Source organism: Amaranthus tricolor, chromosome 3 (genome assembly GCF_026212465.1).
Source record: "Amaranthus tricolor cultivar Red isolate AtriRed21 chromosome 3, ASM2621246v1, whole genome shotgun sequence".
NCBI lineage: Eukaryota > Viridiplantae > Streptophyta > Magnoliopsida > Caryophyllales > Amaranthaceae > Amaranthus > Amaranthus tricolor.
In genome coordinates, this window is record NC_080049.1 from 9,429,390 (window position 1) to 9,455,630 (window position 26,241).

The 26,241-nt window shown below is 29.9% G+C and overlaps 2 protein-coding genes across 4 annotated transcripts; one reads left to right on the forward strand and one right to left on the reverse strand.

The window, feature by feature from the left end:
- Positions 1–879: 879 nt before the first annotated feature.
- On the forward strand, positions 880–2,313 carry LOC130808323 (probable polyamine transporter At3g13620). The gene has a single exon (XM_057673801.1). The coding sequence runs from the start codon at positions 880–882 to the stop codon at positions 2,311–2,313; it is 1,434 nt and encodes a 477-aa protein (XP_057529784.1).
- Positions 2,314–5,067: 2,754 nt separating this feature from the next.
- LOC130809483 (vetispiradiene synthase 3-like) lies at positions 5,068–18,864 on the reverse strand. Of its 3 annotated transcripts, none has more exons than XM_057675277.1 (7): positions 18,683–18,864; positions 17,865–18,147; positions 15,226–15,598; positions 12,332–12,436; positions 6,994–7,132; positions 6,648–6,893; positions 5,068–5,624 (listed from the first exon to the last, which is right to left on the reverse strand). In XM_057675277.1, exons 1-7 carry the CDS (start codon positions 18,818–18,820, stop codon positions 5,343–5,345), a joined length of 1,566 nt encoding a protein of 521 aa, XP_057531260.1. In that variant the 5' UTR covers positions 18,821–18,864; the 3' UTR covers positions 5,068–5,342. The 3 variants fall into 3 exon arrangements, with proteins under 3 accessions (XP_057531260.1, XP_057531259.1, XP_057531261.1); XM_057675276.1 differs by having other exon boundaries at positions 12,332–12,550; XM_057675278.1 differs by lacking the exon at positions 12,332–12,436 and having other exon boundaries at positions 5,101–5,624; positions 18,683–18,861.
- Between the last annotated feature and the right edge of the window lie 7,377 nt (positions 18,865–26,241).

Below are 26,241 nucleotides of genomic sequence, written 5' to 3' on the forward strand. Positions count from 1 at the left end.
GTTTCGATTCAGATTAAACTCGATATCTGTTTCGAATACCAAATATCCGATTTTATTTTTAAAAATATTTTTTGGCTTTTTTAAAAATATTTTGCTAGCTTTTACTCATAAAACTTTAAGCTCATTTCAATTTATTACTTTAATCAAGTTTAATTTTTAAAGTTTGAAAAATCAATTTAGAAATATATATATATATATATATATATATATATATATATATATATATATATATATATATATATATATATATATATATATATATATATATATTACCGGAATTGGATATTTTTACAGGGACAATCCCACTTCGTTTGATTGTCTTTGTCGAGAACATTTCAAAAACGAAAAAAAGATATAAAAGGATTAGATGACCTGATGTTTCATTGAGAATTTAAAAAAATAAAAAAAAATAAAAAAAAATAAAAAAAAAAACTTTCTAATTTCCAAAATAACTTCAGAAAATTTAATTAATAATATAAACATCTCCGCGTCCGAGCCTACAATCAGTGCATGTTTATTGTTAATAACAACAAATAAGAGAAGAACATGTTAATTGACAAAAAAAATCATCACGATTTTATTCGTTATTAATAACAACGAACAGAAAACTGACAATTAAATAAATTTTGAAATGACAAAAAAAAAACAATAAAGATTGTCACTTGGCTGGACCTCATTTAATTAAAATTTTAATTTTACCATCAAGTCACTAATTACTTATTTGGATTTTTATTTATCTTCTATTTCTTGTGGATTTTATCATTAAAATAGATTTTGTTTTATCATTTTGACAGGAACAAGGAAGCAATGATTTAGCACAGACAACATTATGTAAATTTCTATATTCTTTTATAATTTTGCAGCCAAGAAGAATAAACAATGGTACCAAGTTCTGAATTAGTGACACTACCCAATAACACTAACTTTTCTCCTACAAATCCAGACATCTCAGATCAACAACTTCCATTAACCACCACCTCAACTACTACTACAACTCACACCAAGCTAACTCTCCTACCTCTTATATTCCTAATATACTTTGAAGTTGCTGGTGGGCCCTACGGCGAAGAGCCAGCAGTTCAAGCAGCAGGACCTCTTCTTGCTCTACTAGGCTTTCTCATCTTCCCATTTGTTTGGAGTGTTCCTGAGGCTTTAATCACAGCTGAACTCTCGACTGCCTACCCGGGTGATGGTGGCTTTGTTATATGGGCACACCAAGCATTTGGACCCTTTTGGGGATCCATGATGGGTACATGGAAGTTCTTAAGTGGAGTAATCAACATTGCTACATGTCCTGTTCTCTGTATTGAATACCTCAAAAAGCTTTTTCCTCTGTTTAGTTCAGGATTACCTAGATACTTAGCCATAGTAATATCTACCTTAATCCTATCATTCTTAAACTATACTGGACTAACTATTGTGGGTTATTCCGCGGTAGCTCTAGCAGTTATCTCATTGGCACCATTTCTGATAATGTCATTAGCTGCTATCCCTCGAATTCGTCCGCGTAGGTGGATCAGTTTAGGCCAAAAAGGGGTTAAAAAAGATTGGAATTTGTACTTAAACACACTATTTTGGAACCTGAAATACTGGGATTTTATCAGTACTGTTGCTGGTGAAGTTCACACACCCCACAAAACATTCCCAAGAGGATTGTTTATATCAATTATATTTATCTGCTTGTCTTACCTGATTCCTCTTTTTTCTGTTACTGGTGCAATTTCAATTGAACAGAGGTCATGGGAAACTGGGCTAATGGCAGATGTTGCTCAAATGATTGTAGGGAAATGGTTGAAATTATGGGTTGAGATTGGTGCTGTTTGTTCGGTGATTGGAATGTTTGAAGCCCAATTGAGTGGTTGTTCTTTTCAAGTTGTGGGAATGGTTGAAATTGGGTTTTTGCCCATGTTTTGTGGGGCCAAATCTAAATGGTTTAATACTCCATGGGTAGGAATATCAGTAGCAACATTGATCATATTAGGAGTGTCATTTTTGGATTTTACAGATTTGATTGCATCAGCTAATTTCTTGTATAGTTTAGGAATGCTATTAGAATTTGCGTCGTTTTTGTGGTTAAGGAGGAAAAAGCCGCAATTGAAGAGGCCATATAAAGTACCATTGAAGCTGCCTGGATTAGTGATGATGTGCTTGTGTCCTTTTGCATTGTTGGTGTGGATAATTGTAATTGCTAGTAAGACTGTGTTTTTGATGAGTGGTGTTATTACTGCTGGTGGGATTGTTTGGTATTTTTTCATGAAGTTTTGTCAGTCTAAGAAATTGTGTGCTTTCAACAGCATTCAGGTTCATGAATGAAACAATTTGGCATAGATTTATGTGTGCATGTAACCTGAAACTTTAGTCGATAAAGAAATTCTGAAACGATTACCCAAAAAAAGATGATGTTTGGTTCAATATATGACTTGTTTGGTGATGCATGGAGAATGTGTATAGACAATAAAGGATATTTGTCAGAGCCGTCTTGAAAATTTTGTTGGCACTGTGCAAAATTTTTATTTTGCACCTTATTTATAGTAAATATATTTATTTTAATATTAAATTTAACATATTTCTCTTTTTGATTAACTTTTTCATATACGGGAGAAAGAGAAGGCCCTATACAGTCAATCACCTTGAACACCCTCAAATACCCTCTAATAATAGTACTACTACAAATAAAGTGGTGAACAAATAATCTCTTTAAAAGAATGAGCGAATGAACTAAGAACAAATATATTATACTCGCGAGCTGGCCGCTTACTTTAGTTCTTGAGGTTCTTGATTTTAGTCATTTCTTGCACATCTCTGAATTTGTTTACATGTTTAAATTTAGTTCAAAATTAAATAAAGCTACATATCGTTGTTTTAAACATGTCCTAGTAAGGTCCCATATTTAGTTACTTATTTTAAGCTCTTTGTTCTAATGTATAAATTAAAAGCTTAAAACATTCATTTTGGCTTGTGCATGTTTGGGGGACAACATTATTTTAAAAAACATAATTTTATTCATATTAATATCGGATATCTAAATTAACTTATAATATGCAGGTATCCGATATTCAACGATCCAAAATAATAATAATAATCAACTATCTGATACTAATTTTAGATACTATTTACTATCTTCGATTTTACATTAAACATCACATTTATTATTACTACTATCATTCCCCCTAAATTAGTCTTCCCTAGTGGTTATAGGCTATAGATGTTCTTGGGAAATCCCTGATATTGGAGTATACATCTCAAACTTTGAAATTTATAATCCTATTATTATTAGGGAAATTTGCAAAGAAACACCTTTTAAAACCACTTTTTTGTAAAGAAACACCTTTTATAATTTTTTTTTGTAAAAAAAAACCTTTTAAGAGACTTTTTTTAAAAAAAACACCTTAAATCAGTTTCCGGTGACTTTTGTCAACTTTCCGGCGTTGACTATGTCAGTCAACGCCGGAAAGTTGACCAAAGTCACCGGAAACTGATTTAAGGTGTTTTTTTTTATAAAAAAGTCTCTTAAAAGGTGTTTTTTTACAAAAAAAATTATAAAAGGTGTTTCTTTACAAAAAAGGGTTTTAAAAGGTGTTTCTTTGCAAATTTCCCTAATTATTATTATTATTAATTTTTTTAAAAAAATTTTTTTTAATTTTTTTTTATATAATAATAAAAATAAATTTTTTTTAAAAAAATAATATTAATAATAAAAATAAAAATAAAAATAAAAACAAAAATTTTAAAAAAAGTTAAAAAAAATTTTAAAAAATTAATAATAATAATAATAAATATTATTATTCTTATTTTTTTTAAAAAAAATATTTTTTTAATTTAATTTTTATTTTTAATTTTATTATTATTATTATTTTTTTTAATTATTATTATTGTTATTTTATATTTTTTTATACTATTTATTTTTTTTATTATTATTAAATTTTTTAAATTTTTTTAACTTTTTTTTAAATTTTTGTTTTTATTTTTATTTTTATTTTTATTATTAATATTATTTTTTTTAAAAAAATTTATTTTTATTATTATATAAAAAAAAATAAAAAAAAATTTTAAAAAAATTAATAATAATAATAATAAGGGAAATTTGCAAAGAAACACCTTTTAAAACCCTTTTTTGTAAAGAAACACCTTTTATAATTTTTTTTTGTAAAAAAACACCTTTTAAAAGACTTTTTTTTTAAAAAAAACACCTTAAATCAGTTTCCGGTGACTTTTGTCAACTTTCCGGCGTTGACTGGCATAGTCAACGCCGGAAAGTTGACAAAAGTTACCGGAAACTGATTAAGGTGTCTTTTTTTAAAAAAAGTCTCTGTTTTTTTACAAAAAAAATTATAAAAGGTGTTTCTTTGCAAAAAAAGGGTTTTAAAAGGTGTTTTTTTGCAAATTTCCCTTCTTATTATTATCATTCAACACCATCAGTCAAGTATCACATTATTTTCTCAATCTATTTATTTATGTTTTAAGTTTCATATAGAAAAATAATTAATTATTAGGATCTTAGTTATTAGAATCTCAATCCTAATCTACGATTTTACGTTCTTACGATTCAAAAATAGGCGATTGATCCGGATCGTGGGTAGAATCTTAATGTTGATAAAATCGTGTGATCATACGTAGCTCAAGAATTTAGGTGTAAGATCATAACACAATTTTACAATCCTAAGATCCAATGATCCGATCTTACAAAGGTCTACAAGGGTACTTTCAATTGTAAGAAAAATTCATATAATCTAAATTTCACTTATGGTGCAAGTATATATCTAAATAATTAACCAAATACCACTATAAAATTCATGTTTTTCCTAATACGCAGTTTGAAAATGACTATTAAAAGTATTATATTTCATAATTTAATAGATGAATTGATATAAGTTTTTATTTACTCCTTAAAATTGAAAAAAAAAGAACAAATATAATTGATAATGAGTTATTCAAAGCACACTAATACATATTTATACAATCACACAATTCTATGATCCGATTCCATCAATGCGATCCTAACCCTTCAACGATCCTAGGTAGAATCACGATTCTAATAACTTTAAAGAACAAACATATTACCAAAAGTATGATAATTCTATAAAATGCTTTTTTGAAATAGGAGTAATTCATAATTTAATTTTATTATTGCATGCACACAGAGACTTCAAAGTCTATTTTTGAACAATAAAAAGAAATAATGTAGCAACTTGAGAAGACCAATATAATACAAATACAAACAAAATGAAGAACAAGCAAAAAAAAAAAAAAGAGAAAGTGGGTTTCCTTATGAAGAAGAAAGTATGAGCACCACCTATCAAGTAGTAATATTGTATCATTCCCCGGAACACTTATTTTTGTTATTAATCAATAAGAAGTGCAGTAATCTTGTCTTGGGAAAATTTACTGAAAGTGTAGCCATCTGAATCAATGGAATATATTTCATTGGTGACTCTGTTTACGTTTAGAATTCGAAGAAGTAAAGGCATTGGAATAGCATTTGGTCGAAACATTGATTCTGTTACTTCTTTCCAACCATCTTCCATCATTTTTTGAAGCTTCTCACATGCTTCATCTTGGGAGACTTGATATTGTTTCATATAACATTCAACTGATGTTGCTACATGTTTTCTATTTTGCTCAAACTGTCATGCCAAATATGGAAACACAAATTAAAGTTGGCTCATTAATTATATGATTTAGGTGTATTATTATTATGATTCAAAAGTGAGATGTTCATGTGTTTGTGAAAACAAAATCTATGTTGAGTTGATACAAAATATTAGTTATAGTTAAAGTAGGGGTTATGTGGATAGTTACTATTTTTAGGAGTTATTTCTAATTTAGTTTAGTAAGTTATGGAGTCATGAGATAAACTCTCTATTTTTATGTGTAGTTAGTTACTTAGTTTTCCTATTTAATAGTTATATGTATTTCATTTTTATATGTCGTAATGAGAAAGTTTGTGTTTTGCATTTTTATTCTACATCTCTCAACATTCTAAACAAATAAAAGTTGGCTCACTAATTATAGAAAAATTTCACGTTGTGATCTTAAGTTTTTGGCTTTTTCACGTAGTAGACAAATGTTTTTTTATTTGCGTACAAAAATAACTTTTTCTTAGAGATTTTAAGCATGTGTAAGATATAAGACCTCTAAATTTATAGGTATCAAATATTATTTACTCCCTTTGTACCTTAAATAAGCATGTTGTTCCCCTAAAATCTGTGTATGCTCATTCTCATTTGAATATTTTATTAATATTTATGGCGATTATATATTTTTTATTAACTTTATATTAACATTTTATATTGTTTATGGTCATACATGTTTGTCACTAATGTTATGTAAATATATTGTTAATAGTTGTAGCCCTAATATTTTTTCCATTTTTTAATGCTTATGTTATGGTCATCACTTTTTCTTTGTCAAATTTATTATTTAATAAAATATTATATTAACCATATAAAAAATTAATTTCTTGTTTTAAAAAAATTTTTAGGTTCGAACCTAGCACCCATTTCTCTTTTTATGAAGGAATATACTTTTACACGAATTCTTGTGAGAGACGGTCTCTTTGAGAGACTATCTCTTTTTAATGGACTGAGCCTAAGAGACAATCTTTCAAAAGACTGGCCGATACTTTTAAGGTTAAAAATGAGAAATACCTTGAAGGTGGCTATATCGTTTAAGACTCTACCAATCATGCATATTGCAGCTAAAGGTTTAGGTTGTCCATGAAGCCACTCAAAAACGTTTGCATGTGCAATCTCCATACCCTGATATGCAGCCGCAAGGATTTGCAGATAAGTTGAACTTACATTTCCATTCTTTATATATTCATCAAACCTTGGAATATACTCTAAATCACACCATTTAGCTTCTTGCATATAGGAACTGCATAAATCTTTCCACTGTCAATAATAACAATAATAATTAATTAATCAAATATTATTGACACCTAATAAATTATTATATAAAAAAATTAGAAGAGCGAATAATAGATTATCTTACTTCCTGTTGGAGATAATTGAAAGCATAGCTTCTTCCTTGTTTGGCTAATTCATCGTCCAAAAGCAATGATGTATCAAGAAGAGTCTCATAAATTAACTTCATGTACTCTGGGAGCTCATTCATATACCTTTTATCCCACCTATTAAAAGGTTAATATACTAAGTTAATTAGTTCAATTATTTATGTTGATTATTGTATATTTTATATATATATATTGCTTTGTATTTTTGGTAAAAAAAATTCAATTCAAAAAATACAAAAGAAAGTAAAAGAGTTTTTCTCTCTCTTCTCTGGATTCTTCCCCTTCTTCTTTGTTCTCTTCTTTTCCCTTTTCCATGGCTGCGTTCTGGCTTCTGCATCTTCCTCTTTGATTGCTTTCCTTGCTTATTTTCATGGTATCAGAGCCACAATTTCTCTAAGATCGATAACTTTTTTTTTTTCTCTTCTCTTGAAAAACATGGAATCTGGAAATTCCCCAAATTTCATCCCAGATTACAATCACGAATTATTTCTAGGTCATGGTGATAATACCAACCATTCTCTTTCTACCAAACCTTTGAATGGTTTGAACTTTGAACAATGGGAACGCTCCGTCCAGATCTCTTTAGTGGCGAAGAATAAAATGGGTTTTGCTGATGGTTCTTGCAGAAAACCGACAGATCCTATAATGGCAAAGCAATGGTAAAGATGCGATAAAATGGTAATTTCTTGACTTCTACATTCTTGTGAAGAAAACATTAGTTCAAGTGTTCTTTACTGCAATTCCGCTGCTGATATATGGAATGAATTAAAGAATAGATTCTCTCAATCAAATGGACCTAAAATTTTACAAATTGATAAAGAATTAAATTCCTTTGAACAAGAAAATTTGTCTATTGCTGAATACTTTACCAAATTAAAGAGTTTATGGGATGCATATGACAGTCTTGTGAAAATCCCCAAATGTTCTTGTGGTTTATGTACTTGTGACGTTAATGCATCGATTGTTGAGTTGATTAAGAATCAAAGATTATATAAGTTCTTAATGGGTTTGAATGGAGCATATAAAAATGTTAGAGGCAATATTCTCATGATCAAACCTTTACCAGATGTAAACACTGCCTACAGTATCTTGATTCAAGATGAAACCCAGAGGGAGTTTTCTGATAATTTGTCTTCTGCAAACGAAAACTCTGCTTTTGCTGTAAATAGATATTAATTCAATTCCAATGGAAACAGGAATTCCTTTCAACATCTGCATAATTATCAGAATAGAGGGAGATCTGGGTCTATTCCATATCAATCTACATCCAATAATAGTTCTGCTTCTAACAAGACACATCGAAGCAATTATTATTGTGACCATTGTAAAATGCAAGGTCACAGTATAGATAGATGCTTCAAACTTCATCCTGAATTGAGAAACAAGCCAAGAAGAGTTACTATGTTCTCTGAAAGCCAGCTTCCATCCCCAGATCTTGATAACAATTCAACAATCAAGCCAGACATTTCTATCACACCTGAAATATATCAACAATTTGTCAACATAATGGCACAACAATTTGCTCCAAATAAAGATTCTGATACTTCTCCTCCATCCAAATCCACTCTTCTAGCAGGTAACAATTTTTGTTTTTTATCATCTACAAAGAATTCTTCTTGGATTCTTGACAGTGGTGCCACTGACCACATTTCTCCTTCTTTGGATCTTTTTCTACACTATGCACCCCTTCATAAGCCATATTTCATCACTCAACCAAATGGTCAACAAGCCAAAGTCATGAACATAGGCTCTGTCCAAATATCAGAAGATTTAATTCTTGATAATGTGCTTCATGTTCCTGTTTTTCAATTCAATCTCATTTCAATCCATAAATTAATCACTCAGCTTCATAAATATGTTCTATTCACACCAACAAATTGCTTACTCATTCCCTTTACCTCTTTTTCTCAGGACCATTTGATGAAGCATGCTCAGGTCCTTGGTAATGCTCACACCAGTCTGTACCATGTTAACAATTCTCTCACATACAATCAGTTTTCCTCTCCCACTTCTGCTTCATCAAAAGAATGCTTGACATCTACAAGTTTGCATTCCAGCAACACTCTCTATCAACTATGGCACTGCAGACTTGGCCATTTTCCTTTTATGCAAATGAAACATCTTCAAATTCCTTTTTGTAATTCTTTTCATTTAGTTGATTGCATTTGTCATATATGTCCCCAAGCTCGACAAAACTATAATTCTTTTCCTCTTAGCAACAGCAGAGCAAATAAACTTTTTGAATTGCTTCATGTAGACTTATGGGGTCCATATGCTACTTCCACATATAATGGGCACAAATATTTTCTTACCATTGTTGATGATTTCTCTAGAGCTACTTGGACTTACCTTTTGAGCACTAAATCTAATGCTTTTCCTATCTTAGCAAATCTCATTAAATTACTCCAGACACAATTTCACACATCTGTTCAAATTGTTAGAACTGATAATGGCATGGAGTTTTGTGATGCAAATGCCATTCAATTTTATAATGACATGGGCATTATTCATCAGACCAGCCTTGTTGCTACACCCCAACATAATGGGAGAGTTGAACGAAAACATAGACATTTATTGGAAATAGCAAGATCTCTGTTTTTTCAATCCAAAATTCCTCTCAAATATTGGGGTGAATGCATTTTACATGCCACTTTTCTTATTAACAGACTTCCCTTATCTGTTTTACATTACAAAACACCCTATGAATTACTTTACAACAAATTACCTGATTATGATGCCTTAAAATGTTTTGGAAGTCTCTGTTTTGTAGCAACAAGCAAAAGAAACAGAGATAAATTTGCTCCCAGATCACATCCTTCCATCTTCTTGGGTTTCTCTCCAACACAGAAAGGCTACAAAATTCTCGATCTTCACTCTAACAAAGTTCTTATTACTCGAAACATTCATTTTCATGAGCATATTTTTCCTTTTCATCATATTTCTTCTTCAAACACTCAATCTGTTCTCCCTCCTTCTATATCTGATTTCAATATTTTCTTTTCTTGCCCATCTTCTTCTACCCAAAACTCTTCTATATCCACCATCTCAAATAATCAATGCTCTACTTCTAATAATACTCCATCTCACAATACTATTCCAGACACAGACTTACTCTCCAATATATCTCCTTCTCCTCCTCTACCTTCCACTGATCTCAGAAGATCCATTAGACAAACTAAACCACCTATTCATCTACAGGATTATGTTTTACACACCACTACTCAATCTCCTTTATCTCCACAACCCCATTATTGCAATCTTGTCACTTTCTCTTCCTTACCCTTTTCCCAACAACAAACTCTTGCTTTACAAGCCACATATACTGAACCACAAACATATCATGAAGCTATTCTTGACGCTGGCTGGACAGAAGCCATGAAGAAAGAAATTTCAACTCTGTTGCAAAATGAAACATGGGAATACACTGATCTTCCACAAGGTAAAAAGGCTATTGGTTCCAAATGGGTTTACAAAGCAAAATACAATAAAGATGGTTCTTTAGAACGACTTAAAGCAAGACTTGTCATTCAAGGTAATCACCAAAAATATGGGATAGATTACTTAGAAACTTTCAGCCCTGTAGTCAAGATGACTACCATAAGAACTGTTATAGCTTTAGCAGCAGCAAGAAAATGGCCTATTTACCAACTTGATATAAACAATGCTTTTTTACATGGCAATTTAACAGAAGATGTATATATGAAAGTTCCTTTGGGTATTCCAAATCCTCACAATAAAGTTTGCAAACTCAAAAAATCCCTTTATGGTTTAAAACAAGCATCTAGACAATGGTTTCAAAAGCTTGCTGGTTTTTTGCACTCCAAGAATTGTCAACAATCAATACATGATCCATCTTTATTTTTAAAGAAGTCTGCTTCAGATATTACTATTCTTGCTATATATGTTGATGATATTTTGCTAACTGGTTCCAATTCCACTGAAATACATAGCATTAAACAGCATCTTGATAATGAATTCACCATTAAGGATCTTGGTTTGCTTCATTTTTTTCTTGGCATGGAGGTTTCTTATGTAAATGCAGGGATTGTTCTCACTCAGCATAAGTTCACCAAGGAGTTATTGTAGATACAACATTTCTCTAATAAAGAAGTTCACACTCCTTTGCCTCTACACTGTAAGCTAAGTACTGAAGACCCTCATGTTTTTTCTAATCCCACTTTGTACAGAACTTTGGTAGGAAAGTTGAATTTCTTGTCTCATACAAGACCTGATTTAACCTTTGCTACTCAACTTCTCAGTCAGTTTATGCAAAACCCAAAACAATCTCACTTTGATGCTCTTCTTCATGTTCTTCAGTATATTAATACCACTGCAGGTCAAGGTATTCTTTTAAAAGGAGAAGCTAACATAACTCTTCAAGCCTTCTCAGACTCAGATTGGGCTTCTTGCCCTTTTTCACGAAGATCAGTCACTGGATACATTATCTTGTTGGGCAACTCTCCAATTAGCTGGAAAAGCAAGAAGCAATCAACTATATCCAAATCTTCCTCTGAAGCAGAATATAGAGCAATGCAGCAGGCTACATCAGAAATCACCTGGCTTGTCAACTTGCTTGAAGAACTCAATGTCACTACTTTAAAGCCAGTCACCCTTCACTGTGATAATCAATCTGCAATTCAAATAGCCAAAAATCCAGTCTATCATGAAAGGACAAAGCACATAGAGATCGATTGCCATTTCACAAGAGAAAAGCTAATGGAAGGGCTTATTCAATTGACTTACTTACCTACTCAAAACCAATTGGCTGATGTGCTCACCAAGATTTTGCCTCCAACACATTTCAAGTCTCTTTTATTCAAGCTGGGAATGATTCCACCTCCAGCTTGAGGGGGGGTGTTGAATATTGTATATTTTATATATATATATATATTGCTTTGTATTTTTGGTAAAAAAAATTCAATTCAAAAAATACAAAAGAAAGTAAAAGAGCTTTTCTCTCTCTTCTTTGGATTCTTCCCCTTCTTCTTTGTTCTCTTCTTTTCCCTTTTCCATGGCTGCGTTCTGGCTTCTGCATCTTCCTCTTTGATTGCTTTCCTTACATATTTTCAATTTACACTATGTTTGGATAGCAAATTTAATGAAAACAAGCTCATTTATAAATCTTTTATCCCATCTAGTATATCCACTATAATATTTTATTTTTCTTAATTCTCGTAAATATTCTCTGTGAGAACTTCATTAATAAACGAATGGAGTAGCAAAATCCATTAAAAGAGCAAAAAAATAAGTTATAGGAATTTAAGTAGAAATGAAGACATCGAAAATAATTATGTTTGAATTTATAATCTAACGAACCTTTGAATAGCTTGAGTGAAGAGTTCTAACTCTTGAATAGTTCCATAAGCATCATATGTGTCATTTATGATGGAGACAAGCTTCGTCCATTTAGTGTGAGCCATTCTAGAAATTGAGTATTTTGGTTCAGGATACATTGATACAATCCAAAAATAGCACTCAACTATCCTATCCCTTGCGTATGGGAGTTTTGTTGGAAAATCAAGATTCCTCCACCACCTGTTCAATGGTGTATATATATATATATATATATATATATATATATATATATATATATACACAAAAACACGTAATTACTAATATGGTTGGATGTTCGCCTAAATTAATTAAAAATTGATTAGTTATGCAATTTAGTTGCAGTAAAAATATTGTAAACATTAGCATCTTTAAAAGGCTAGATAGAACTTATAAAAAAATTTATAAATAAATTCAAAACCTATTTTTTATTTGAATGTCTAGTTTCGCTAAAATTCTTATTCGAATTTCAATACTGCATTTTAAAACCAGATATCTAATTTGAATTATCCGATAGATTTTAAATTGAATATCAAATATAATTATGGATCGGAGCACACCCTTACGCCCGATGCCACATCAGGGGCCGGGGGAGGTCGTACCCTCCTTGCCAAAATGCGATCTTTTGTTATTTTAGCTTAGACTCCCCTTACTAATATGATACATAATTTAAAGAGTGCATAAATATAACAAAAATTACTATAGCTCACATTCATCCTCTTTAGTGTGTGTGCTTAATTTTTTCAATCTTAATTTAACAGTGTTTTTTTTGAGACTAGGCAACTATATGGAGTCAAAAACACTTAGTTTCTTTTTTCATAAAGGATAATTATAGGAAAGCTTCAATTCCATCCGTTAAATATAATTTTTGCTATATTTCAAGTTCATTTCAGTCTATATAATTTTAAATTTTTCATAGTTTAACTACTTTTTATATAATAAATAATTTGCTAGTATATCGATAATTTGGGCCATCTAACCTAAAGAGTGACTTTGCCCCTGCACACCCGAGTTATAAAGATATCGACTTTAATATTCCGGTTACAAATTATTTCTTCTATGGAATTAGGAGGGGCTTTTGTAAACTTCTACATTTTAGATTTTCTTTTGTTATAAACGAACAACCATCTTGTCGATTAAGGCCATGTTTAGTCAGTACAAATATATTACAATTAGTAAAAAATTTATTTTAATCAGTAAAAATTATTTTTAGTCAATTTTAATAAGTAGTTATGTTAATACTATTAAGCAATTTAAATTAGTAAAAAATCTGTTTTAATCAGTGAAATTCAATTACAATTAATATAAATTAATTTCAATTAAATCAATTACAATTAGTAACAATTAATTTCAATCAGTAAAAATTAATTTCAATTAATAAAAATCAAATGAACTACAGATAGCCTAGATACTTCATCAGTTCCTTTTAGATTGCATAAAAAAGATACTAAAATAGCGACAACTCAAATGCGATGAAATTGAATTCCATCACGAAAATTTGCAACAAATTGGGCGACAAAATAGAAGTTTGTCGCTGAGCATACTATTTAGGGATGGTTAGAATTGTCGTTGGTTCATCAGTGTTGCCCATTTTTAAAATTGCAACGGACTAAATTTTGTCACTAAATAGCTGTGTAGCCAGTCTATCGCTAGTCCATCATTGTCACGCATTTTCAAATATTTTAACAGATTTGCCATGGATTAATGTATGTTATTAAATTATCATCATCATATGCATTATATCTTGCCCATAAAAAAATATGATCAGGGTCTGAGAAAAGAATGAATACGGCAACTCATACCTATAAAGGAGAGCACGATTAAAGAGTCCCTCGACTCGAGAAAACTATGTCATTAAATTGTTTCATCTGTAAAATAACCTCATATCATTTCCTTTTTGATTTCTTAAGTTTTAACAACTATAAAAAAAATTGAAGAGAAAAAAAAAAGAAATATCTAAATAATCAGTCTTAGCAAAGAAACAAAGGGAGTAAGATTAGCATTGTAGTATCTTATATAAAAAATATTGGTATTTTTTTATAAAAATATTGTGTATATTGATATTAATTTTTTCTTTGTTAATTTGCCTTAATATTAATTTAGTTATAAATTTAACTTCATTATTATTGCATGTTATTGTTATATTATTTAATTAAATACAAATATTAATTAGATAGATATATAAATAATAGTTAAATAATACTCCCTCCGTTATCTAATGTTCTTTCTATTTGGAGTATTCCATTTCAAGGAAGGAGAAATTTGATTAATCTTTTTGATACATATTTAGAAGATAAAATATATCCATATGAGATGTCTTGAGATTCATCTTAATATATATATTTTTATTATGTGTTTTCTATAATTTTTTATTATGTATATTTAAAAATATTGAGATTTAAAATCTGTTTTGAAAACTGTGCAAAAAGTAACCTGAAAGAACAAAAAGAAACGGATATATACAAAAATTATAATAATTTAGTATTATCATAATAAATTAATAAATACAATCGTAATAAATAATAATAATAATAATAATAATAAAAGTATTTATTGGGCTAAGTTCACTATTATCACGACGATCATGCGATGAATATAGTCGTTGCACGTATACACCACAAATAATACGATGAACTCGGAAGAAAAATATTATCTATCAATTTCCACAACGGAAGCAGCGACCACTGTGTACGTCGCATGTATTTTCAACTGTGTTTATGATGGCACAAACTTAATGATGACGAAGTATAGAGCGACAGACTGATTTCCGTCGCGAGTCTATGGCCGGCTAAAAGCTAAAGGCATTTTCTTTTGCAGTGTTTATACAAAGAACATAGACATAAGCAATAGCAAATGAAGTAAATGTCTACAAAAATTACCTGGTAAGTTTTTGAAGTTCCTCTTTGTGCAATAGTTGAAGTAAGTAAAAATCTAATTTTGCAAACTTATGAAGAATCACATCATGAGAAGGCTCAGATTCGTAAAAGTAGATTTGATACTTGGCTTCCAATCTTGGTATACATCTATGAATGGGTCGTTTTAAAGCATGATTTATTTTCTCTGCCAAAACAGAGCTTACTTGTCTAGATAAAGACATTAAATGTCGAGTGCTGAATTCTAAAGCATCTTCTAGAATCTTCTCTCCATGAACTTTAAGATAGGAAGCTTCATACAAGCTCAATATACCTTCTACTTCACTTGCTATCTCCTCCTTGAAGCTTCCATTCTCATTTATAAACTTGTTGAATACATCTGTACGTGTGCATGATGAAAGTTTTATATTTCATACTTGTATAGACAAAAATTAACTTTTACAAATCTAGACCCGGACTTACCATAGTCATAATTAGGCTGGCTCTTCTACAAGAGCACCGTGAGCGAGGACTCATGGTCCCATATTTTGTGGGGCCTAAATATTTTGATATATGTAATTTTACTTATATATTTAAAAGAGCTATATTAATTTTACATAGATGATAAAGTAATTAAACTAACTAAATAATAATAGTTTGTCATAATTAATGGTAATTTGTATTCCTGTTAATGACTAATTATTTTTTTTGTTATTGGTTAGCGGATATACTTTTTTATTAATAATCATTGTGTTTAAGAAACTAAGTAATGATATTTCTAATTTATTGTATTTTTAAGTTAATAGGTTGATTGAGCATATTAGTGTTTTGTCTGATTAATAAAATTTAGTAGTTTATCAATTTCACTTAAAAAAAATATAACATTGGTATTTTAAGAATTCGTTATTAATTTCTCCTTCACTCATAGCCTTAAAAACGTCTAAGACGATCCTGTGTATGGATAAAGTATTGGTATTGTATAGTTTAGTATAAGTGCATATTAGTCGTATTATAAGTATAGTTTTAGTCTAATTATTTGTATAATATTAACTTTTTTTGTCTGTGTATAAGTAAAGTAATTATAATTACACAAATTCTTGTGAGAGACTATCTCTAATTGGGTCGGCCTATTGTTTATTTTTCAAAATATTGTAAGTATATATTAAGAATGATGTAAGTAGACATTTAAGATATTAAAGTAGATATTAAGAATACAGTAAGTAAGCATTAAGTATAATGTAAATAGGTATTAAAAATACGGTAAATAAACATTACTCTTTAATAGGCTAGACTTTAGATACGTCTCTCACACAAAATTAATTAGTATTTGTATTATAACAATCAAATAAATTATAATCGATAACTTTTCCTTCTTCATTTTTGAATTTAACGACCGTATATAACTTAATGTAGTCGGGAATGAGCAATCAGAAGATGGTCGGCTAATTAGCGATATAAGTGACTATACTATTCATCCGCAAAATGATGGGAAAATACTAATCGACCCAAGCTAATAGAAAATTATATTGACAAATTTTTTATTACCACTATTTCACCCGAAACGAATTAATATGAGCTTGCCTAATTTTAATTATTAAAAAATTATAAGAAAAACAGTTTAAATATAAATTTAAATGTTATTTAACATAAATGATTTAGACTTCATGTATGGATCCGTATTATCGTAAGACGATTTCATATAAGACAAGCTTGTTGAATTGCTTTAACTTTTTGTTATTTTCTCTACTCTTAAGTGATAGCTTTACTGTTTACTGTTTACATATTTATTAATACAAACATTTTCAGACAATGTAGTTATTAATAAATCTTCATTTACTAACTAACAAATTTTCTAAATAATACTTCTTCCTCGGTTGTGAAATACTCGCTACAAAATGATTATTGATATATATGTATTATTTAAGTGTATTTTATAAATTGTTGTCAATGTGTAAAATAAAATATAGTCAACTAAATTATTTGAATCATCTAATCGCATACTTTTATAATATTAAAATTTTAAAATTTTATGATGTGTAAAATTCAATGTATAAATAATCAAAATAACACATTAAATTGCGTAAAATTAAATGTAGTAAGTATAATGTAACGAGGGGCTAGACATATGTTTTCATATATTCAGTTGATATTTAGATGATTTTATTTCTATATTTAATGTATAGAAATATGGGAATATTTTTGTTGCCTTTCTTAAGAGTAGTATTCTGCGTATAAATATTAGGTTGTAATGTTCATATTAATTTAATACAAAATCAGTATTCACCGACCAAACACTTTATTTTTCGCGTTATTAATTTCTTCATGGTATTAGAGACGTAAAGTTCACATCTTGGAATCCGACCAATTTTCCGTTTATTATCATTTACCATAACTTTACCTCAAATATGGAATTTCGACCACCGTCATCGATCTCCTTGTTGCAACCGGAATGGCTTAACACCAACAGAGGGGTCTCGGTTTTACAACTTAAAAAATATACCAAATCCACGCCAAAAATTAAAAATATATAATGGACCGGCTCAATTAAAAATGGTCTCTCAAAAAGAGCGTTTCTCACAAGAATTTGTGTTTACAGAGCCGGAACCATTAAGCACCTCTAATTCCAAACATCAAATATAAAATATATTGTTGAGTTGCTAACTTACCAGAAGATACGAAAAATCCATGTTGTCGGAGAAGACGAAAATGTAAGGAAACAAAGTGAAGATTGTTTTGATAACAATCATTGACATTATAATTATTTTTATTATTATGAAAGTTTTCTAACAACACTTCAATTTCATCTTCAAAGTGGTATGCTACTCCAAGTCTTTGTATTGCATCTATAAATTGCAACCCTTCTTTTGGTTTCTTAATACTTTCCAGAAGCTTCTTTCGCATTTCCTCTTTCAGCTCCTTAGCTTCCTCCTCCATTCTCAATTTAGTAACCTACAACAATATGGTTCTGACTTATGAATTATGATAATGCATTCCAAACTAATTATAACAAAAATATGTACACTCAATAAGATAGTATGTGCATCTTTCGCCATAATATACATTAGGTAAAATTTGTAAGTTAAAACAATCTTCAAAACTTCTTTGTAAGTTAAAAATTAGGAATAAACAATGATTAAGTTTTTTTCAGTAATTATACCTAGTTTAGTTTATTTTTAGCGGATCGAGCATAAAATAGTTTATTTTTTACAATTTTTAATATATATATATATATATATATATATATATATATATATATATATATATATATATATATATATATATATATTAAAGGAAACCTGAGTTGGATCATCATTACGTTGTCTTCCTCCCTTAATTTATGAGTCCATTGATTTGTTAAGACTGTTGGTTGGACCCCAAAAAGACTAAAGAGACTATTGACTATACAAACAAAGCACCACAATAAATAACTTAGATAAAATTTGATTAAATATAAAAAAAAATGGTAAGGCAGGAATATAAGAACCTCATTTGGAGGAGTGAAATGGAGGAAGCGATCGCCCCAAAAGCTAGGTTCAAACTTTGCAAGAGGCCTTGAAACCACTTTTTCATTATTTTTTTGGGTTGGAGAAACTAAGATAATTGGGACAGAAACAGGCTGCATTTTTTCAAGTCTTACTAAATTTAGGTGATTTTTCTTTTGTGAAGAATGATGACAACATCTATAATGTATACTCTATATATACAACAAAGTTTGAAAATTTTCAACACTAGTGTACCTACTACACTCCTCTAATCATTGCTCAGTCCCTTTTATTTTGCACCTAGTGTTAAAATGATTGAAATTAATAGAAAGGTAATTGGATTAGAGAATAAGACAAAAAACAAATCTAAGATATAAAATTGCGATTCTGATCTACAATTTTACAATTCTACAATCTGAAAACAAGCAAGCGATCCCGATCGTTAGCAAAATCATATGATTCTAATCCTTATCCTTAAATTTAAAACATTTGAATACCCTTACTAGTTACTACTATTCATTATTTTAATAGTAATAAATTGTATAAATGACATAAAAGAAAATTTGAAATGTCTAGATGAAAATAAAAGATTTTAATTGTGACTTTTCATAACTAAAAGGGCATAAAATAATAAACGCCAACTAAAAAATATAACAAAGTTGTAGAGTTAAAGGTAGAATCACTTAATGCAAATCTTAAAATTGAATTTATAAAGGGGGTAGGTGGTTGTGTAATTGACTTAATAATAATTCAGGACAAGTTTCTATTTAAGTGTGCGAAAGTGACAAAAGAGAAAGTTACGTTGTTGCTGCTACCCAATGGATAAGAAAACAAAAAAAAAATTTTATTATATTAAATTAAAAAGTAAAAGTCTTAAATTACACTATTTTAAGGGTGGCGATTAAATGAATATTTACGGCCATGTATGAAGAGAGCATGTGCTACAGCCACACTTTCAAGTCAAAGAGATCTCGTGTGAGAGGCGTAGTATAGTATATAACATACATTGGGATCTCTACTAAAAGCATGTTTTTAATTGAATTGATTCTTTGACATATTTCTCTAAGAAATTTTAACTAAAGATTAAGAAATAATGTGACCATTCAAATTGTATAAATGACATAAAATCAAATTAGAAATGTCTAAATGAAAATAAAAGATTTTAATAGTGACTTTTCATAAATAAAAGGGCATAAAATCATAAAAGCCGACTAAAAAATATAACAAAATTGTAGAGTTAAAAGTAGGATCACTTAATGTAAATCTTAAAAATAAATTTATAAAGGGAGTAGGTGGTTGTGTAATGGACTTAATAATAATTTAGGACAAGTTTCTATTTAAGTGTGGAAAGATGACAAATGAAAAAGTTACGTTGTTGCTACTACCCAATAGATAAGAAAACAGAAACTTTGATAATATTAAACTAAAAAGTAAAAGTCTTGGTTTACACTATTTTTAGGGTGGCGATAAAATGAATATTTACGGCCATTTATGAAAAGAGTATGCATGTGCTACAGCCACACTTCCAAGTCAAAGACATCTCGTGTGACAGTCATACTATAGTATATAACATACATTGCGATCTCTACAATCAGCTTAAATTTTTAGTTTAATTGATTCTTTGACATATTTCCCTAAGAAATTTTAACTAAAGATTAAGAAATAATATGACCATTCAAATTGTATAAATGACATAAAAGAAAATTTAAAATGTCTAGATGAAAATAAAGATTTTAATTGTGACTTTTCATAAATAAAACGGCATAAAATAATAAACGAGGACTAAAAAATATAACAAAGTTGTAGAGTTAAAGGTAGGATCACTTAATGCAAATCTTAAAATTGAATTTATAATGGGAGTAGGTGGTTGTGTAATGGACTTAATAATAATTCAGGACAAGTTTCTATTTAAGTGTGCAAAGGTGAAAAAGGAGAAAAGTTACGTTTTTGCTGCTACCCAATGGATAAGAAAAGAAAACAATTCCATAATATTAAATTAAAAAGTAAAAGTCTTGGATTACACTATTTTAAGGGTGGCGATAAAATGAATATTTACGGCCATATATGAAGATAGCGTGTGCTACATCCACACTTCCAAGTCAAAGAGATCTCGTGTGAGAGGCGTATTATAGTATATATAACATACATTGCGATCTCTACTATCAGCATAAGTTTTTAGTTGAATTGCTTCTTTGACATATTTCCCTAAGAAATTTTAACTAAAGATTAAGAAATAATGTGACCATTCAAATTGTATAAAAGACATAAAAGAAAATTTGAAATGTCTAAATGAAAATAAAAGAATTTAATAGTGACTTTTCATAAATAAAAGGGCATAAAATCATAAAGGCCGACTAAAAAATATAACAAAGTTGTAGAGTTAAAAGTAGGATCACTTAATGCAAATCTTAAATTTAAATTTATAAAGGGAGTAGGTGGTTGTATAATGGACTTAATAATAATTCAGGACAAGTTTCTATTTAAGTGTGGGAAGGTGACAAAGGAGAAATTTACGTTGTTGCTACTACCCAATAGATAAGAAAAGAAAAACTTTTATAATATTTAATTGAAAAGTAAAAGTCTTAGTTTACACTATTTTTAGGGTGGCAATAAAATGAATATTTACGGCCATTTATGAAAAGAGCATGCATGTGCTACAGCCACACTTCCAAGTCAAAGAGATCTCATGTGAGAGGCGTATTATAGTATACAACATACATTGTGATCTCTACTATCAGCTTAAATTTTTAGTTGAATAGATTTTCTTACATATTTTTCTAAGAAATTTTAACTAAAGATTAAGAAATAATGTGACCATTCAAATTGTATAAATGACATAAAAGAAAATTTGAAATGTCTAAATGAAAATAAAAGATTTTAATAGTGACTTTTCATAAATAAAAGGGCATAAAATCATAAATGCCGACTAAAAAATATAACAAAGTTGTAGAGTTAAAAGAAGGATGACTTAATGGAAATCTTAAAATTAAATTTATAAAGGGAGTAAGTGGTTGTGTAATGGACTTAATAATAATTTAGGACAAGTTTCTATTTAAGTGTGGGAAGATGACAAAGGAAAAAGTTACGTTGTTGCTGCTACCCAATAGATAAGAAAACAAAAACTTTGATAATATTAAATTAAAAAGTAAAAGTCTTGGTTTACACTATTTTAAGGGTGGCGATAAAATGAATATTTACGGCCATTTAAGAAAAGAGCATGCATGCGCTACAGCCACACTTCCAAGTCAAAGAGATCTTGTGTGAGAGTCGTATTATAGTATACAACATACATTGCGATCTCTACTATCAGCTTAAATTTTTAGTTTAATTGATTCTTTGACATATTTCCCTAAGAAATTTTAACTAAAGATTAATAAATAATGTGACTATTCAAATTGTATAAATAACATAAAAGAAAATTTGAAATGTCTAAATGAGAATAAAAAGATTTTAATAGTGACTTTTCATAAATAAAAGGGCATAAAATCATAAATGCCGACTAAAAAATAAAACAAAGTTGTAGAGTTAAAAGTAGGATCACTTAATGCAAATCTTAAAATTAAATTTATAAAGGGAGTAGGTGGTTGTGAAATGGACTTAATAATAATTTAGAACAAGTTTCTATTTAAGTGTGGGAAAGTGACAAAGGAAAAAGTTACGTTGTTACTGCTACCCAATAGATAAGAAAACAAAATCTTTGATAATATTAAATTAAAAAGTAAAAGTCTTGGTTTACACTATTTTAAGGGTGGCGATAAAATAAATATTTACGGCCATTTATGAAAAGAGCATGCATGTGCTACAGCCACACTTCCAAGTCAAAGAGATCTCGTGTGAGTGTCGTATTATAGTATTCAACATACATTGCGATCTTTACTATCAGCTTAAATTTTTAGTTTAATTGATTCTTTGACATATTTCCCTAAGAAATTTTAACTAAAGATTAAGAAATAATGTGACCATTCAAATTGTATAAATGACATAAAAGAAAATTTGAAATGTCTAAATGAAAATAAAACATTTTAATAGTGACTTTTCATAAATAAAAGGGCATAAAATCATGAAGGCCGACTAAAAAATATAACAAAGTTGTAGAGTTAAAAGTAGGATCACTTAATGCAAATCTTAAAATTAAATTTTTAATGGGAGTAGGTGGTTGGGTAATTGACTTAAAAATAATTAAGGATAAGTTTCTATCTGAGTGTGGGAATGTGACAAAGAAAAAAGTTACGATGTTGCTGCTACCCAATAGATAAGAAAACAAAAACTTTTATAATATTAAATTCAAAAGTAAAAGTTTTGGTTTACACTATTTTTAGGATGGCGATAAAATAAATATTTACGGCCGTGTACGAAGAGAGATAATTGGGACAGAAACAGGCTGCATTTTTTCAAGTCTTACTAAATTTAGATGATTTTTCTTTTGTGAAGAATGATGACAACAACATCTATAATGTATACTCTATATATACAACAAAGTTTGAAAATTTTCAACACTGATGTACCTACTACATTCCTCTGCTTATTGCTTAGCCCCTTTTATTTTGCACCTAGTGTTAAAATGGTTGAAATTAATAGAAACTTAATTGGATTAGAGAGTAAGACAAAAAAACAAATATAAAATATAAAATTGCGATTCTGATCTACGATTTTACGAATCTACAATCTGAAAATAAGCTAGCGATCTGGATCGTTTGCAAAATTATATGATTCTAATCCTTATCCTTAAATTTAAAACATTCGAATACCCATACTAGTTATTACTATTCATTATTTTAATAGTAATAAATTGTATAAATGACATAAACGAAAATTTGAAATGTCTAGATGAAAATAAAAGATTTTAATAGTGACTTTTCATAAATAAAAGGGCGTAAAATAATAAACGCCGACTAAAAAATACAACAAAATTGTAGAGTTAAAGGTAAGATCACTTAATGCAAATCTTAAAATTGAATTTATAAAGGGAGTAGGTAGTTGTGTAATGGACTTAATAATAATTCAGGACAAGTTTCTATTTAAGTGTGCGAAGGTGACAAAGGAGAAAGTTACGTTGTTGCTGCCACCCAATGGATAAGAAAAGAAAAACGTTTATAATATTAAATTAAAAAGTAAAAGTATTGGATTACACTATTTTTAGGGTGGCGAAAAAATGAATATTTACGGCCATGTATCAACAGATCATATGCTACAGCCACATTTCCAAGTCAACGAGATCTCGTGTGAGAAGCGTATTATAGTATATAACAAACATTGGGATCTGTATTATCAGCTTAAGTATTTAGTTGAATTGATTCTTTGACATATTTCCCTAAGAAATTTTAACTAAAGATTAAGAAATAATGTGACCATTCAAATTGTATAAATGACGTAAAATAAAATTTGAAATGTCTAGATGAAATTAAAAGATTTTAATAGTGACTTTTCATAAATAAAAGGGCATAAAATAATAAACGCCGACTAAAAAATAGAACAAAGTTGTAGAGTTAAAGGTAGAATCACTTAATGCAAATCTTAAAATTGAATTTATAAAGGGAGTAGGTGGTGGTGTAATGGACTTAATAATAATTCAGGACAAGTTTCTATTTAAGTGTGCGAAGGTGACAAAGGAGAAAAGTTACGTTGTTGCTGCTATCCAATGGATAAGAAAAGAAAAACTTTTATAGTATTAAAGTAAAAAGTAAAAGTCTTGGTTTACACTATTTTTAGGATGGGGATAAAATGAATATTTACGGCCATGTATAAAGAGAGCGTGTGCTACAGCCACACTTCCAAGTCTGAGATCTCGCGTTAGAGGCGTATTATAGTATATAACATATATTGGGATCTCTACTATCGGCTTAAGTTTTTAGTTGAATTGATTCTTTGACATATTTCCCTAAGAAATTTCAACTAAAGATTAAGAAATAATGTGACCATTCAAATTGTATAAATGACATAAAAGAAAATTTGAAATGTCTAGATGAAAATAAAAGATTTTAATAGTGACTTTTCATAAATAAAAGGGCATAAATAATAAACGCCGACTAAAAAATATAACAAAGTTGTATAGTTAAAAGTAGGATCACTTAATGCAAATCTTAAAATTAAATATATAATGGGAGTAGGTGGTTGTGTAATTGACTTAATAATAATTCAGGACAAGTTTCTATTTAAATGTGGGAATGTGACAAAAGAAAAAGTTACGTTGTTGCTGCTACCCAATGGATAAGAAAAGAAATATTTTATAATATTAAATTAAAAAGTAAAAGTCTTGGATTACACTATTTTTAGGGTGGCGATAAAATGAAAAGGGTGGCGATATTTAAGGATTTTTGAGTGTTTCCATGCCCCAATCACATTCCGCATATTCTCCCGCCTTACTTGTTTGATTGGATTGATGTTGTAGGTGATTGAATAGGTTACATGGGTACAACGACCACAAGGTAATAACACTGCTAAAGATGCAATCAATTTAGATAGTCCATAGTACAATACTGTATATTAATTTAAGATTTTTTTTATGTAATTATTTATGTTACCTTTGTATCTAGATAGCATTCAACATCTATAGATAAATACCTATTGTTCTAGATAGTATTCAACATGTATAGATAAATGTATAAATGTTTTAAAGTGTAAATAATAAGCATTGTTGTAAATTAACGTTAACAACTCGAATATTTTATACTTACAATACAGCACCAACAAATAGTTCATAATTAAAAAAACCAATGTCTATGAAGGGTCGTGCCTAATAGAAGCTTGCCAATCGGCAAATAAATCTCTAACTTCTTCCATGTAAATATCAGCAATGTAAGACAACCGGCAATGGTCTTGCAACCAGCCCTAGACGCCATACCCAATTGTCGATACAAATATGCCAGGGTCACTGCACCCCAAGCGATCTCATCCTGATCAGCATTCACAGTTAGTATAGGGTGAGGTCGCATCCCAGTCCTGGTCTTATCCACAAGTAGTGTTGAACCAACGATAGCCATGTAGTAGGTCGTACACTGTCTCTATAAAGCCTTAGACCGATGGCACATGTGCATAAATTCCCAAACGTTGATGCTCCCGCTGGTGAAGTACCCCTTCCTCCGCAGCTCGAACATGGGCTCTCCAAACAAACCAGCCAGCGCGATCTTCCAGTCACCATCAGCGGGTTCAGCCGGCAATGAACCATTAATACCAATGCCTAAAATTCGTTGTACATCGTGCAACATAATAGTCATCTCCCCCCAGGGCATTTGGAAGGTGTTGGTATCCGGCCGCCACCTCTCCACAAAGGCCGAAATTAAAGCCTTATCGATGTGTTGGTGCGTAACGTACGGCAGCCGACTGAGGAGAGTGGTACGGCACTACAAAATCGGAGGCGTATGCTCAGAGCCTTCAAAAATGACCTTAGCTATGTGCCCCCCATAGCTGGGTATCAATCGTGCGTCAGTGGGGCCCCCGGGGTGGAGCGATGTGATCAGCCAGTCCGTTCCACCGAACTGTGGGTGCCTCCTCCCCCTAGAGCCGCATTGTTCCACCTGGTTGTCTTCTGCATGATCAGAAGCGCCTGCGTTATTAGGGTCTG